The sequence below is a fragment of the Triturus cristatus genome, chromosome 4_2 (genome assembly GCF_964204655.1).
Source record: "Triturus cristatus chromosome 4_2, aTriCri1.1, whole genome shotgun sequence".
NCBI classification, from domain to species: Eukaryota; Metazoa; Chordata; class Amphibia; order Caudata; family Salamandridae; genus Triturus; species Triturus cristatus.
Window position 1 is genome coordinate 63716936 of NC_140586.1, and position 17324 is coordinate 63734259.

General features: G+C 50.0%; 1 protein-coding gene across 1 annotated transcript in view; it reads right to left on the reverse strand.

Annotated features, from left to right (window-relative positions):
• The window catches only part of LOC146832981 (complement C3-like), a 1056379-nt gene extending 1053643 nt beyond the window's left edge, over nt 1-2736 (reverse strand). The window contains exon 1 of the mRNA XM_085600524.1: nt 2576-2736. Coding sequence (XP_085456650.1) covers nt 2576-2649 — 74 coding nt within the window. The 5' untranslated portion in view covers nt 2650-2736. The remainder of the gene's footprint in view (nt 1-2575) is intronic.
• Nucleotides 2737-17324: the final 14588 nt, after the last annotated feature.

The following is a 17324-nucleotide window of genomic DNA, read 5'->3' on the forward strand; positions in this document are numbered from 1 at the left end:
ACTCATCCTGCACTCATGTGACACTTCACTCACCTGTCCCCCTCACTACTCAATATGCAACTCACTCAAACAAGCCCATCAGTAATCATACATTCATTCATCCCATTCTGAACTTGCATCCGCACCCAAAATGAGAGAGGACAGCAAGGGAGTGAGAGAATTTGATTGAAGAGGTCAAGGATGAGGAGAAATGTGAATTGCCGAAGAGAAGTGTGGACACGCAAGAAGTGAGTGTGATCCAAAGGTGAGGGCTTCTGTTAGAACAAAGGGGAGATGTGAAAGAGGAATGGGGGGACTGGAGAGGTGTAAGATACAAATAGACAAAAATTTGAATGAAGAGACGAGGTGAATGAGAAGTGCTGAGGGGCACGGGAGGTGACAGGGCCAGAGATGCCATGAGATAAATGTGAGAGACTGTTAGAGATGAGGGCAGTGAAAGGACAGAATGGCAAGAGGTGATTAAAGGTGAAGTGAGAGGTTGAATGGGGAGAGTTCAGAAGTTGTAAAAAGGGGTGAAAGAAAATGACCTGCAAAGTGAGAGAGGGATCCGGGGTTAGGAGAGGAGAGAGGGATGGAAGGGAGGGGGTGAGAGGAAAGCTGCATGGGTAAAAGGCTTAACTCTACACAAAACCGCCAGGGTTTTAAGGGACCCCTGCTTCTTCCGGTCAGGGCCAGGTGAGCTTCTAATGTGGCAGCACGTATTGCTGCAGAGTGGAAGGCCCTTCACAAAGGTTGACTTGAAATCTTTCTGATGATAATTGCTGTATTTTGGTTATAAATGGGTACTGATTGGGTGAAATCTTTCCTCAGCGTTACTGTGTGTAACAAATATCAAAATAATGAAGCAATGCTATCCCAAAATACGCGGCATCACATAACCTTATTTACATTTTCATCCCACGCAATTTAGTCAACAGGTTTAGACATTTTTGTCAAGAGGGGGTCCTTACGCCTCAAAATGTTGACAGGGGGGTCTCGGCATCCAAAAGTTTGAAGACCTCTGCGGTAGAGAGAGACGCGCATGAAGCACACACACCTTTCTTTGCACAGCGGGGAGAGGAGACAAGTATAAGAATAACTGTGGCAAAGAGAAGGATGGAGGAAGAGAGAGTTTGTGACGTGGAAAGGGAGAAACGGAATAAAATATTGAGGCAGAAAGGGGGCGAGGGAGAAAAAGAGGGAGGCCAACATAAACGCCAAAAGAGATATATTAAAAGAGAGGAAGATAGACAGGATAATGAAGTGAAGAGAATATGCGCATCAATACTCCAGACCATAGATGACCGACTAGGAGGCTCAAACAGCGCAGCACACGCAGACATTGAAAAGGACACTGCGGTGAGAAACAGACACTGAGAAAGAAAGGCAGAGAAAAGGGCAAACAAGCGGAATGACGGGGCAGAGAGATGTATATGTCCGTGAGAAAGACAGCGAGGAAAAACAGTCATAGAAACTGAGAGGGCGAGAGAGCGAACTGTAGAACAAGGTTGAGGGAAAGTGCAAAGGACTAGAGAGAGGCTGCGGGACACAAGTGAGGGAGAAAGAGTAAGGAGGAGAACGAGGCAAAGTGGGGCAGTGACGGACAGAGAGATGGCGGGGGCAGAGAAACAGAGCGGGAGATGGTGGCAGAGTGAGAAATACAACGTCGAAGACAAACCCCTGAGGAGCAAGGGGCTCACCATTTCAACTATTGATTTAGGCAAGGGAGGTTATTCAGTCCCAGAAGCGCAACTAGAGCCAGATTTCGGGGGGGGGGGGGGGGGCTGAGCAAAAATTTCGGGGGGGGGGGGGGCTGAGCAAAAATTTCGGGGGGGGCTGAACTTTAAGCAATAGGCAGAGTGGAGCTGCAGGGGCTCTTAGAAGGGGTGAAACAACAGCGAGGCCTCATTAACATGCAAATGGTCTTTTAAAGACCTGTGAAGTGCTCGGGTGCGGCTGCTTTTTTGCCCGGGAAGGTGTCTCATCCCGGGCTGCCACACACGACGGGGGGGGGCTGAAGCCCCGTGAGTCCAATGGGTGTTGCGCGCCTGTTCAGTCCCAGTCAATGAATACCTACCTGTGAGATTGGGAGACTAAGGGCCCCCTCTTCACATTCTGCAGGGGGTTCATTATTTTTCATTACGCAAGTTCTGCTGACGAAACTCTCTGTCGGAGGCGGGCGAGGGGCCCCGAGGCACGGGGACGACGGAGACTATGTGCACTCTCTTGGCGGCCCCTGCGGTTGGCGCCAGTCCTCCAAGAGGGCTGGAGCCCCAGCGCGGATCATGCAGGAACATTTGCTAATAATTCCTGGGTGTCCGCTACACGCAGGTTCTATCAGTACTCATAGGCGGGTCCCACGTCAACTACTCTTAATACTCTGACAGGGGTGCCGAAGTAGGACAGTCCGCTAGATTCTATACCCCTGCAGGTAAGCCCAGTACTCTGAGGGGAGTCCCCCGGCAGCCTCTCTCAGTACTCAGACGTGGGTGACCTAGTCGGGCCCCGTCTGCTACTCACAGTACGCTGTCCCCCCCCCCCCTCCCCCCCAGGTACAGTACATTAGCTCGGTGGTACCCGTGAGGGCTGTACTCACTGTGGTGACTGACTGTGCACCAGGGAAGTCAGGCAGAGCTGAAGCAGGAGCTGCAGAAGCGCCTTTCCCTCCATGCTGCCGTCTGGGGGGCAGTGTCTGCGGGCCCCTGCCCTCCAGCCGCTTTTATATCTCTCCCTTCCCTTCTTGACCTCTGCAACCCGAAGCCTGCAAACAGACAGCCATTAATCAGTAACTGGCTGAGCCCATCCTGCCGGGAATTTTCAAATACTGTGTGCTCTCCTGGTATTAACCAGACCTGACTCAGAGACTGCCGCTGCCCGCGTCCCACGCAGTGGGACATCAGCAGGGCAGCTCTCTAGTGGCCGCCCGTCGCAGCCTTCCCCCTCCCCCTTCTTCTGCCTCGCGCGTGAGGCCACGCCCAGGGAGGAGATCTCCCTATGAGTGTGTAGGTGGAGGCGGGCCGTTAGGGGGGCGAGGCTAGCCCCCCCTACATAGGCGTCCCTCTCGCCCAGTTCCTCCTCTGCTTCCTGCGCGCCGCTCCTGCCCGGACACGCGTATTGCTGCCCCACTCTCACGCCGTTCGCCTCGTCGCTCCGGTCGCCGTCGCCTGGCCCCGCGTTTGTCCACAATTCGCTGGTAAGTCTTGCCGCCACTACTCCGCCTCGGCCCTGTCCCTGGGCAGTACCAGGTAGACGAGGGCCCTGTGGCTTGGAATCGCCACGGGCGGAGGGGGCGCAAGATGCTGCTATGGCGCGGCGGTAATTTTAAAAGGGGGAATGGGAACTGGCATTAGAGCTAGTAGTGGGGTAGTGTTAGGTGGGAAACGTCGGCATCGAGTTTAGGGTGTTTTTGAACCGATATTCAGGCCGTGCGTGAGAGGTCAGGGGGGCCCGACTGCTGGTATAGCAGAAGTAACATAGGGCCTAGAGCGGCTGAACCGGGAACTGTGAACGAAGGTTTCGGATCCCCGCCTCAGCTCAACCCCCGGTGATTTCGAGCAAATCATTTCAGCCTCAGTACCCGCTACAAAAATGCAATAACTTGCAACGGACTCCGGCAGCGCCCCCTACCACCTTACTCGCGGTCACCTGGGGATGGGTTTCACGTGCGGGCTCGTTCAAAGGCCTCTTTGTCGCCCACCTCGCTTTGACCTCACCTCCCTGCATCGGTCCGTCGTCCGCGCCGTCTTCGGCGCCTCCGGCACCCGCGGCACTGTATTGTAGTTGCCTCCTCGATAATGAGCACGCGCTGCTGTGAATGCGCTCGGACCCGGGGGCGGGCCTCGGGGCGCGCCCCTTTAAATGGCACTGGGGGAAACAGGGCGAGTACTGCAGGGCTGCCTTCGCTTAATCAATAATGCACTCAATTTTGTGGAGACACAGAGCAGAACGGCTTGAGCGTCGGACTTCGAAGCTAAGGAACCCGGTTCGAATCTTGGCTCCGAAGTTCAAGCATCCTTGGAGAAGTGTAGCTCACTGGTTAGAGGAGGCATACCCTGAAGCAGAGATCAGGCCTGGGACCTGGGTTCGATTCCCGACGCGGCAGGGTCCAGAACCCAATTGTCCACGGACTTGATAATTCTCGCTTCGGTGCCCACTCTAAGCATGAGTTCACACTATGCAGCTCTGGGCAACAAGCCTGCTTAATCTCCACAACGGCCCCCCGCGGCGGGATGCCTGGCTTTCACCTTGGGGATACCCAGTATGGGTTATCTTACAGGGGAAAAACCAGGACGGGTTCCCAATGCAAGCGCCAAGATGCCCGTAGGGTGATAGTTGCGCTCTATAAGTACCCCAATCAATCAATCAATCAATCCTGTATTTCTGGGCATATCACGTAATCTGTGCCTAAAAGTTAACATGCCCGCTTGTAAAACGCTGGTGCTCAAGTAATGGGGTCTAACACATTGGGTGGCGACGTTAAATGGTTGCGTAAATTGTGCAAGCGATGCCGGGCTATGCAATGGCGCAGACGTTGAAAGCACGGGTTGAAGCTCGTGGCCTCCGCACGAACAAACAGAAAGTCTGGAAAGTCTGCGGTGCTGCTTTCCGGTCGCAGTCTCCTCGGGAGGCATGGGTTCAATCCTACTGCAGACAGTCCTGGGTTTACTCTACTTTACTGCTTGGGAAACATGATCATCGGTTTGATCGGGCCCAATTAAGCACTGCTTATGTGGTGCTGTGGCTCAGTAGGTTGAAGTGCCTGTCTAGTAAACAGGAGGAACTGAGTTCGATCTTAGCGGTGCCTTCATGCTGTGAGCGCGTTCCTGGGGAGCTCAGCAGATGCCATTCTTATAACACAGTCATCATTGTGGGTATCGCAAACATTCGCTTCCGCGTGGGCTCACCTGCTACCGATACCACGTCATCTGATATCGATCCCGCGTGGGGTGCCTACTGTTTTAATTTAAATATGTGCGCGTGCGAAGCACTCCGCCGCCTGCGGGTCGAGTTTGCGCTATATGGGTGCTTTACAGGTGTGGTTTCCAGTTTGTGGGTGGCGCCGCTGCACGAGGGCAGTTTGTTTCGGTTTGTTGTGCCCAGGTCGCTTGGCTCTCCGTTGCCTACTGGTGCGATCTAAATATGGCGCGCGTGTAAAGCACGCTGCTGCCTGCGGGTCGATTTCGCGCAATATGGGTCGTGTCTCGGGTTTGACGCTGAGCATCCGGTGATTGCGAGCAAAGCGCCCTATCTACCCCTGCCTAACAAGGGCTGGCATGTGCAAGGCAACCGGTCTCGCTTTGCCTCGACGCGTGATGGTTCGCGCTTTACAGGTACGATTTTGCTAGTTATGGGCGTGGCGCCGCCACACGAGGGCAGTTTTGCTCGGTTCGTTGTGCCCAGGCCGCGCGGCTCCGCGTTACCTACTGGTGTAATTCAAATATGGCGCGCGTGTAAAGCACTCCGCTGCCTGCGGGTCGAGTCGCACCATATGGGTTCGTGTCTCAGGAATGACGCTGAGCATCCTGTGGTTCTGCAAAGCACCCTACCTACCTCTGCCTAACAAGGGCTGGCAGTGCAAGGCAATCGCTCTCCCCTTTCCTCGACGCGTGATTGTTCGCGTTTTTTCAGGTGTGGTTTCTACTTTTGTGCGTGGCGCCGCTGCACGAGGGCAGTTTGTCTCGGTTTGTTGTGCCCGGGTATATGCACACCTCTCGCGGGGCACAGGGTCTAAGTGCACGCGGTTCAGTGGTACTACATTATTTAGATACGGTGCCATGGGATACGTGCAAGTACGATTGGTGGTCTGCAAACGCGAGCGATCGCGACGCAGCCTCATGGGTGGGGCACAGGCCATGCGGCGCAAATGCGTCTTTGGGTTACCAACTATGTGGATGCTGGTGTATTTACTCGCATTGTTTATCCTTCCTGGAGAAAGATCCAGAGTGTATATAGTGGAGGTTTTGACTTCGGTGTAGTTAGTGCATGGGCTAAATATTCCACACTGCAAAGAACGTGTGCCAAGTAGATATCAGAGTGCGTATGATGTAAATAGTTCAGCAGGTTACTGTGTCAAAGGAGGCATCCTTTTGTTACTTGCAATGTATATCTTAAAGCCCTAGTAGTCAACAATGAGCTACGAACACTCACCCTAGAGCTGCATACACACCACTAAGCATACATTATTAGAACATTGATTAGTGTTTAAAAGGGTTAATTTGGCTAGACCCGACTGAGCTTGTGCTTCTCCACACCAAGCAGCCTTAAACTACACTGCCTGCCAGTAGGGATGACATGAGTCTCCTACACTTTAGTCCTTTGGCTCGGGTAACCTTTCCTATACACTGAGTCATATGCATATGATTGATTGGCTCGACGGTTTTTTGTGTGAGATGCAAAGTTCTCGGACACCCTACACGGGTAGGAGTAGCACTATCTGTCTAATTAAATGCATCTGAGAGTGTGGTTATGGAAACTTGGTCAACTGTTAAAGGGGGCTAGTGAGTGAATCTGTGGTGGAGGCGGCATTGGGGGGGCGCCAACAACATTCTTGCACAGGGCACCACCATCGCCAAGGCCGGCATCGCCGTTCCGCGAGAGCTCTACAACGCTTTTAGGGGCGTGCTGAATTACATTAATCACAACCAGCATAGCGCAGGATACAAACCAAATTATTTCCGGCAACTAAGCATAATTTTCTAGGGATACCCAATGAAACTTGTTTATCGGGCAGAAAATAACAGACTTCACACTTTACGTACTGAAACTTATGCTTTCCATGCACAACTAGCTAGTGCATGGCCCATTACTATATGCTGGAGAGAACCAGGCCCGAAGTCTCAGCGCCTTATCAATATGCAGTGATTCTGGAAAAATCACTTAATCTCCCCGTGCATAATAAGAAATGAGTGTGTCCCTGGTGTAGCGTTATTTGGTGCGCAGGTAAAGCGCACAACCACTCGATACCTTACGGGTTGTGCAGCACTAAAACGGCTAAGGCGAAAACGAGGAGATGTTGCTAAGATATGGGTCAGTTTGTAGTAAACAATAGGATAATACGATGTGAAAAGAAGCAAATTTAGGTACCCGTGATGTCAGCTTGTGTTATATACGTAGGTGAAGTGGTTAACTCACTCGTTACCTTCACCCTGCTTATTGTGCTGTAGCTGTTGGGAACACAATTCCAAGCCAGGAAGGCACCTAATTTGGCCAATTGAAAAATCTTAATAGGATTGCAGGTCCATAGTGCCTAATTCACCTATGCCTTGTTACCAATGCCATATTTTCCAGCCTGAGAAACAGATTTAGGTGTTGCTCTTCTCGCTCAGCCTTTCTTGGAGCCAGGGAGTTGGGAAACATTCACAAATTTGGGTCCCCGAGCTGAGAGATGTATTCTTCAGCAGCTCAGTCAGTCATATTGGCTTTATCCGGAGTCATGATAAAAGGCGTCCGATTAGCAGTTGCGTTAAAATGTTTTGCCCAGCCGAGAAATCATGCAACCCTCGCAGTAGCAGCAGCAACTCAGGAACCATGATGTTATCAATACATCACCTTTGTAGATAGAGTGGAAATTAAAACCTTCGTGCTAGGATATGAAGGGAATCGATGGATTGAAGAATTCAGCTATGGTTCAGTTCTGGCTCCATATGCAGGTGCTAGATCTTCCCATAATTACGTTGGGATGATCTGCTGTGGCATCGCTTAGAGGGTTAGGAACACCAGTCACGTCTAAGCTTACGGCAGTGGGGCCAAAAGACATCCTTTGTTAGTCTGCCCTGGGCTTCTGAGTAATGTTGCAAATTAATGCCGTCTTTTACGGGTTACGGAACAGGACCCCTAATTTAGCCCATTATAAGCTGGCTCGCAGGGGCAGGGCACATATAACAGCAAAGGGAGGAAGGGGGGGCTCTGGCAGCGACGGTAGCCTCCCCAGAGCTGTGGCGGAGTTACAGGGCGATCTGGAGGCAGACGGGTACAGTAAGGGTACCTCTGCGACAGGCGGTACAGTAAGGGTACCCCTGTCCGGCACAGTAAGGGTGCCCGAGCCAAGGTCCACGAGCCGAAGGGGGTTCTGGGAAGACCGCGACGGCGCCCCGTTAGTCCTTCGGGCGGTTGGGGGGCCTGACCAACCGGGGGTGTGCCACAACACGCTCCACCCCTGTCAGAAGGGGCGGGAGTAGGAGACAGATCACGTGACCCAGTGGATGATCTGAAAATAAATATGTGCCGCACTGCTGGGCATCGACCCACCGTGCGTGCTGGCTCACCAGGCGGGCGGAGCAGCGAGGGGCTGCTTGCCCTGGATCGCCCGTAAGATAACCCATTTATTGTCATACTTATGTTGTATGAAATAAACCTGCAGCAGTTCTTCACCCACAATGAAAGTGTCAGTGTAATCCTTGGGTGACGTCTGTGCATGCGTGTTGAATGAAGCGGATGACGGTGTGGTCACTATGCCGCTGCCCGCGTCCCACGCAGTGGGACATCAGCAGGGCAGCTCTCTAGTGGCCGCCCGTCGCAGCCTTCCCCCTCCCCCTTCTTCTGCCTCGCGCGCGAGGCTGCGCCCAGGGAGGAGATCTCCCTATGAGTGTGTAGGTGGAGGCGGGCCGTTAGGGGGGCGAGGCTAGCCCCCCCTACATAGGCGTCCCTCTCGCCCAGTTCCTCCTCTGCTTCCTGCGCACCGCTCCTGCCCGGACACGCGTATTCCCACCCTTTCCGCTTACCCGGCGTGGCAGAGACAGCGCGTTATTGGAATGTTTTAATGTTTTTCTTTTGCGTTGCAGGCGTAGTTACAGGGCGATCTGGAGGCAGACGGGTACAGTAAGGGTACCTCTGCGACAGGCGGTACAGTAAGGGTACCCCTGTCCGGCACAGTAAGGGTGCCCGAGCCAAGGTCCACGAGCCGAAGGGGGTTCTGGGAAGACCGCGACGGTGCCCCGTTAGTCCTTCGGGCGGTTGGGGGGCCTGACCAACCGGGGGTGTGCCACAACACGCTCCGCCCCTGTCAGAAGGGGCGGGAGTAGGAGACAGATCACGTGACCCAGTGGATGATCTGAAAATAAATATGTGCCGCACTGCCGGGCATCGACCCACCGTGCGTGCTGGCTCACCAGGCGGGCGGAGCAGCGAGGGGCTGCTTGCCCTGGATCGCCCGTAAGATAACCCATTTATCGTCATACTTATGTTGTATGAAATAAACCTGCAGCAGTTCTTCACCCACAATGAAAGTGTCAGTGTAATCCTTGGGTGACGTCTGTGCATGCGTGTTGAATGAAGCGGATGACGGTGTGGTCACTATGCTCCTCGGCGTCCTCACCGTAAACCCAAATCACACACTGCCAGTTACGACATTATTTTCGAAATCCAGATCAATGTTTGACAATGTTGTCTTAATGCCTTCCATTTGAGAGCCCGGCCGCAGGCGCGCAACGCCCTCAGGGTTAAAAGAGCTTCAGCGCCCATCCCCCCCACTCCCCCCCTGTATCTCAGCACCGGCCTGCTGCAGCTCGAGTTGCTGTGGACTCAATCAATCAATCGAGACTTTATTTCGGTTTAGACTCAAACCATAAAAGTATACATAAAAACATTGCAATTAAAACAGATATTAAATAGTGCCACAATAACGTCCAAAAAGAAGAAACAAAATTTCCCCAATACCGTACAATGAGTTCATGATTAATGAAATGCAAATAGTGCAAGATATGATATAGTCCATATAATAAGTTCCTGAAGTAGATGAGGCAATCAAACAGTAGGAAGGCAACCTCATTGATCCATACAAATTCTCAATTTAACGGACAATTTTAAAAATTCAGTTACATGGAGAACACTGTCACTATACATAAGTTGTAAATACATTAATGCTGGTCTGATCTGATTAAAATTAAGTTTCTTTAAAGGAGGAACCAGATAGCGTTTGCGCGGGTATTCATAAAATTTACATAAAAATATAAAATGCAGCATATCCTGTGGAGACTTTCCGTCGCAGCCACAGAGAGCTGCAACCTTATTAAAAATGTCTGTTTTAGGTCTCATTAACAGATGATGAAAGATATTTAACCTGAACCTTGTCAGCAGGAACTTCTCATGGGAGCTAAATGAGCCCATCAAATATGGCTCCATTGACTCACAAGTTTTTAACATGACATATTTCCTGACACTGGGTTTCAGGAACTCCACACCTTCTCGTTGAACCTTTCTCCCCATATAAAAGGCACGCTTAATTGCCTCCACATCCCCGTTTACAATCCTGCTAGGATTTTCAAACAACTCCACACGACCAAGTCGAGAGAAACAGGATTTCAAATATTTTAACCAGGGGGTGCACATTGCCTTATCTAGGAATACCAGATCTCTCACAATCAGGTGGGTTAATGGAATGTCCTGATTCAACCACAGTTTTACCCAACAAATCAAGGGGCGCAAGGAAAAAATGTCACATAAGTATTTTGCCCCCAATTCTTCGTGTACTGCCAAATTAGCTGTGCCAGTTGGGACATATAAAAGACGTTTCATAAAGGTGTTTTCAGCCACCTGGAGCTGTTCACCATCCACATAGCCCCATAATTCACTGCCATAGACAGCAGTTGCCACTGATTTTGCATTATAGAGTTGCATCATGGCATTATTGGGCTTCTTCCCCAATTTCGAAGCAAAGTTAAAGATAGTGGCGTTAACCCTTGCCAGTTCCCCTTTCTTTTTGACCAAATGGGGGCCCCAACTTAATTTGGTATCAAAAAGGACCCCAAGATACGAGAACGATTTCGAAATGGGGATGGATACATTGTCTAATTTAAATACAAAGTTCCTTTTTGGCTGTTGGCCAACTTGCATAATAAATGATTTAGAATTGTTGACCATAAGGTCTCTTTCTGTCATAAACGATTTAAAAGCATTTAATAATGCTTGGAGACCCTTCTCGGTTCTTGAGATTAAAACCGCATCATCTGCATATAAAAGAACAGAAATACCCCGCCTACCAACTCTAGGACAGTCGGCCTGAACCTTCTGAAAAACGGTATCTAGCTCATTAATATAAAAATTAAAAAGGAAGGGGGCAAGAATACAACCTTGACGCACACCCTTCCTGATGTCAAAGTTACCAGTAGTGCACAGATCCGGCGAATACCTAACATTTGCACTGGTATTACTGTGTAGGTCCACCAAAAAATTAACAATCCCACTATCCACACCCTTCTTCCTCATGGACTGCTATAGCCTTCCCCTGTTGACACAGTCGAAGGCCGATGACAAGTCCATGAAGGCGAGATGGACAGTACCCTTCTGAACAACAGTATATTTACTTAATATTAAAAAAATATTAAGGCACTGGGTTATAGTAGAACGGCCACTGCAGAAGCCATACTGGGAGATGGACATGATGTTGTTTCCACCGCCCAGTCTGACAGTCTCTGCAACAAAATTCTCCCCACTACTTTTACCATAGAGTCTATTAATGAGATTGGCCTGTAACAGGAAGGACTGTCCCTATCCCCCTTCTTGAAAACAGGGACAATCTTTGAAATTCCCCATGAAGGGGGACAGCCAATTACAGCAGCTGCATTAACGACAGACTCTAAGATGGGTGCCCAAAAACTAGGTTCAGACTTATATAGGTCTGGTGGGATCCCATCAGGACCAGGAGCTTTCCTGGCAGTGAGACCCTCTATGGCCTCCATAACCTCGCCTCTATCAAACTTAGTAATTTCACCACTGTTGCCAGGAAGCAGGTTGACATTTTCAATCACCACACAGCTATACAATTGCTTGAAATGTATTTCCCAATCTTCCTTTATTATGCAGCATTCTAGACCATCACCCGGGTCCTGAACCAAAAATGTTTTTTTTTACTAACGCCCAGAATCTAGAACTACATTTTAAAGTAGCGGGATCAAGAATCTCATCCCATGCCTCCATTCTTAAAAACTCCTTGCGTGCAGCAATGGCAGACTTATAATCTTTGCGACACAACTTTACGTTCGTTTTTATTCTAGGGTTAGCTGCCAAGACTATCCTTAAATTACGTGCTGCCTTAGAGCATGCATGATCAAACCATCTCGGTCCCCCATTTTCTGTGTTCTTTACTGGGACCGTCATCAGCTCAGACACCTTCCCCGTCAAGCTTTGAAAAGCACTAAGAACCTGATTCGGGTCAGCCCCTTCTTGAATACAGTTCTTAATGTCCTCCGTGCAGTTATCCCTAATATTTTTGTATAATAGGTCAGGAGTAATCATTAGGGGTGGGCGGAATTTGCGAAAACGACTTTCGCAAATTATCGCGAAAATGTTAAAAATCTCCGCAAACAAGCGGAAATATTGCGAAGATGCGGAAGTTTTTTTCCCGCCCGTTCGCGATATTTTTTGCATGGTTGCAGGCCGCTAACTTACCACTGCGGTTGCTCACGGGCGCGGCCATCTTGTTTTCAGTTGTCTCGCGGTGCATGATCGCGAGAAGAAAGACGTGATCGCGCGACGCATGACGTCATTGCGGACGCGAACTGTCGCGAGACAGCGCAAATGGCTAAAACAAAACAACATCTCATGGAGAACGCGACCGGATCGGGAAAACTTGTCGGCGAACGCGGGGATTCAGGTAAGGCGATCGCGCGCGCGCGCGCGAGAATGTATTATTTTACAGCGCGAGCAAGAACCAAATTATCGCAAAGCTGCGGAATGCGGAAATTTTGACATTTCCGCGCTCTCCGCGGAACGCGGAAATGCCAAATTATCGCAAATTCCGCGAACGGAAAGGAAATTTTGCCCAGGCCTAGTAATCATTGACCATCTAAGGCGCCGTTTCCCATTGGTTGTGCTCAGCCTACCATTAATGCATTTCCGATCTTCCTTAATTGTCCAGGGACCCTTCAAATGAACAGTGAGTGGATTATGATCACTGAATTCACTTTGTTCGATGGTAAAAGAAGCCACAAAGGACTGCATAGGTAGAGAGAGTAACACATAGTCAATGAAAGTGCCCCTCCCATGACCTTTAAAAGTTGGGGTATCAAAGCACTCTGTGGGATCCCTCAGTGCCATAGCTAAAGAAAGATCTAAACTGCTCAATAAATCATTAAAAAATTCCCCTTCCGTCGTATGTTCCAAGTGCAAACCGTGAGAACGGTCACACTGCAGATCCATTAAACATTTCGACAGGGGATCACCACAAGGGTGAACATTAAAATCTCCCATAATCATAAGATTATGAAGGCATTCCCTCATTGAAGAATTAATGAATACATTTAGTGCAGATATTTGGTTAGAACCTATGTTAACATTGACAGCATTATAAAAATTCACCAGACCAGCCAGACAATTTTCTCCATTCAATACTAAGACCATAAATCCAGGATTTGCTGTTAAAATTCTACGAATTTTACAAGAAAGTGTAACCGAAATAAAAGTCACCAATCCCCCCTTAGGCCTACCACTACTTGATGCTATTGCAGGAACATAAAATGCCTTATACCCTTCAAGAAAAAAGTCACAATCCACAGCCCAGGTCTCCTGCAAGCAGATGATCATAAACTGCTTGATCTACATAATCCAATTATCATCTGCCATCTTGGATGCCAGCCCTGCAATGTTGCAGGAAATAACATTATTACAACTTACTTTATCCTTTATGGTCTTGATGGATGCAGTCTCAGCAGATATTATCTTAATGGGTACAATCTCAGCTGGTGTTACATTACCCTGACCCACAGGCACCTCACGTCAGTCGCATGCCTCCAGGCCAGACAGAACATCATATCTATTCTGTATATCCACATTGAACCCATTATTGCAATGACCAACAGAAATAAATCTATTCTGTGTTTCTACAGAAGACCCATACCCGCCTTGATTAACAACATTGTACACATATGGAGCATCCAAGGCAGGAGTTTGAGTTAGATTTGCTGGCCAGAGTTTCTTTTGAGGACGCGACTCTCTACTCAAGTGAGCATAAAAGTAGCCCAGTGGGCGAACACATATACTATTCGTATTGCACATTAGTGAGGATGCTCTTAATAAAACTGTTGCCACATGTTGAGGGTGTTTAAAATTGATAACAATACAATCCCCACTACTTGTTTTCCTAGATGGACCAACCCACTTCACCCTTCTTACTATTAGAATTTGGTCCGAATATGCAATTGGAAAGCCGCAGTTTTTACTGAGCCATACGACTGTTTTATTTTTTAATGAGGCGTGGGATTCCTCATATGATAAAGCTGAGTGGACATCACAAGGTGGGACATTTGTCAGCACCGCCACATATGGTGCGCAATCAGGTGGGAGGTTAGGATAGTGGTTTTTCCTTGTGTGCCTGAGATCAGATCTACCCTCTAGAGCTATTGTAGGATGTATAGACAGAGCAGGTATAGCTGGTGTCACAGGAGGAGCAGATATTGCTACAGCAACTTGCGAAGGGGTCTGCAGTGCATTCCCTATCGTAATTTCCTGCCCCTTTTCCATAACCTTAGTTCCTGGCATGGTAGCTAATGCCAAGTGTGTAGTTAGCAAACCACCTAATCTGTCTACTTCCAAAGCCAAGATGTCAAGCTTAGAAGTCAACGGTCTGAACATCTCCTCTATTTTAGCCTCTAACTTTACTTCCAAGGTGTTAATCAATAAAGCAATTTGCTCAAGATTTAGATTTAAATTAACATCACTCTCACTATTTCTAGCGGGTGTAGAGGATCTTGAGCCATTGCAAACTGGCTGAATTGAATCTAATCTTTTTTTATTAAACTTCCCACCCCGTTTTATTTGTGCTTTCCTACAGGATCGCACCGGCCTTGTGGCAGATGGTACCTTCACTATTTCTTCAATAGAGGTATCCGGCAGATCTTCCTGTATTTCTGTATGCACCTGGGCAACAACCACTATCTCAGCCCTATCTCTGATATCCAAGTTAGTATCTCCATCTATGTCAGCCACTGGCAAGGGCATATCTTCCTGAGCCACTAATGTGCTACCCAATCCCAGAGAGGCCCTACGATCATTATTTATTCGGTTTACTTTTTTCACCAAATAATTATCCAAGGTCCCTAGCACAGTAGCGCTTTTGTCAACTTTCGATTTAGACATTATGTCAAATTTAAATAGATTAAAAAATAAGCAAAATAACACTATTCACAAACATCACGAATAAACAAAATAAGTCTCACGTTACGAATATAGTCCAACACTAAAAAAATCAGGTCTCTGCCCCAGTCCAGTCTCTGCAGGCCTCTGAGTGCCACAGAGAGCCCGCCCTTTGCCCGCGGGGCGAGGATCCGCCCTGACCTTTATGGGCCTCCTGGCGCCCGGTTTCCGCGCCAGCGTCGACCTCGCAGGTAGCAGTGCTGCTGGGGGATGTAGTCCTGGGAGAGGGCAGCGGGGCTAGCACACCACAGAAAAAGTCAATGAGGCAAGGGTGCGGCGGAGCAAAGCCCGGCCGAAAATAAAAAAGAGATATTGCCAACAGCGTCCCCTTAACTGAGTCACTAGTAGGGACGGTAGAGAATTAAATAGGACAAGGCTAGTATCATCAAACCAAGGTATATTTGAGTGCGTGAGTATAAGCAAGCCTTGCAGCTGGGTCAGTAAGCCTGTTTTCCAAAGAAAAGGAACACTGTACTGCCGTGCACCAATAAAGAGGAGAATTGAAGTCTGGGCACACAGATTGCCAGGCACGGGCTGTGCAGTTAGTAAATGATCCACACGCAGGCTGTTGTGCACCGACTGGGGGTCGTTGGTCAATCTGGACTCTGCGAATATAGCAGGCAGGCAGTCAATCAGGGAGTGATGTGCCTCGAGACCGCTACCGGCGCAGACTCACGCAGACTCACGCAGGAGTCACCGGCGCAGACTCTGGCGTGAGTGCACCGGCAGGCTCTGGTGTCAGGGACCCGTGCACCCTCTTCTACAGTGAGTACACTGGCAGCCGCGGGAGTCACAGGCAGAGCACGCTGCCGCTGCTTCACTTCTCTCTCGCAGTGCAGGGGAGTCCGCGTGCAGGCAGAGGGCTCCGGGTCAGCACGAAGCTGGCGCAGGCTAACGGCCTGACTTGTCTCACTCTCACGAACCGAGGAGCTGCGGCTGACCTGTGGCTGAGCGCTGACGCCGCTGAAGCTGGGGGCCGCTGGGATGGCCCAGCCCAGACTCTACCGGACTCTGATAGGCTCAGATGGGCCCATCTTGGCCCGGTCTTCGCCCGGGCGCCGTCCTCGCGCGTCCCAAGTTGCGTGACTGGTTCCGATTTAAATGAGGTGGTGCAGGGGCCGGGCAGAAAGTGCTACTTGCCGGTAGCCCAGGCAGGGGCTCTCCCAAAAGTGCAGCTTGCAAAGCAGCAGTCTATAACCGTTGCGGAGCAGTCTCCCACATTATTTTCGAAATCCAGATCAATGTTTGACAATGTTGTCTTAATGCCTTCCATTTGAGAGCCCGGCCGCAGGTGCGCAACGCCCTCAGGGTTAAAAGAGCTTCAGCGCCCATCCCCCCCTGCACTCCCCCCCCTGTATCTCAGCACCGGCCTGCTGCAGCTCGAGTTGCTGTGGGCTCGGCTGGGCAGTGTCTGGAGTCTTATCTCCAGCACACCCGAGATGTTTACAGGTTGCATATTTACATACCTTTGTAAACTGGTTGCCGAGGATTAGTTTTATTTCTGGTTCCAGTAGCCCCTGGGCCCCCACTCTGCCTATTCCTTACATTTGTATTTTACATTTACTGCTGTAGTGTGAGAATGCATTTCATGAAAAGGAATATAAAGTAGGGTTGCCAAAAGAAAAAAGTCAGCCCTGTCTTGTTTAAAGAGCCTGCAAAGACCTTGTCTTGACACAAAGGGGCCGATTCCGATCCTGGAAAAACCGGGTACGAATCGCCGGACGGAGCGTTTTCTCCGTCCGACTCGTCCCCGGGAAAAATAGCTTACAAACATGCAAGTACGATTCGTACGGAAACAAAATTTCCGTACGAATCGTAAAAAACACGACCGGCTAAAATATACCTGCAATTCCAATCCGGGACACCGCGTACGCGACATTCGCACGGAGTCAGGCAGCGTTTTACGGACCAGCAAGTACGATTCGTACCCACAGCACTTCGCACGGCAATATTTGTACGGGACCCAAAAAGTGCCGGAAAAGCTAAGTACGCCACGATGCACGGCGAAAAGGGGGCCCGGTACGCACTGTACCCCCATCCCTACACGTCCGCACGTACCCCCAGCCCCCCCATGTCCGCGCCGTACCCCAGCACCCCCCCATGTCTGCGCCATACCCCCACCCCCCGTCTGTACGGTGCGTACCCCCACCCCGTGTAGGTACGGTGCGTACACCCACCCCCGTATGTATGCACCGTACCTACGGGGTGGGGGTACGCTC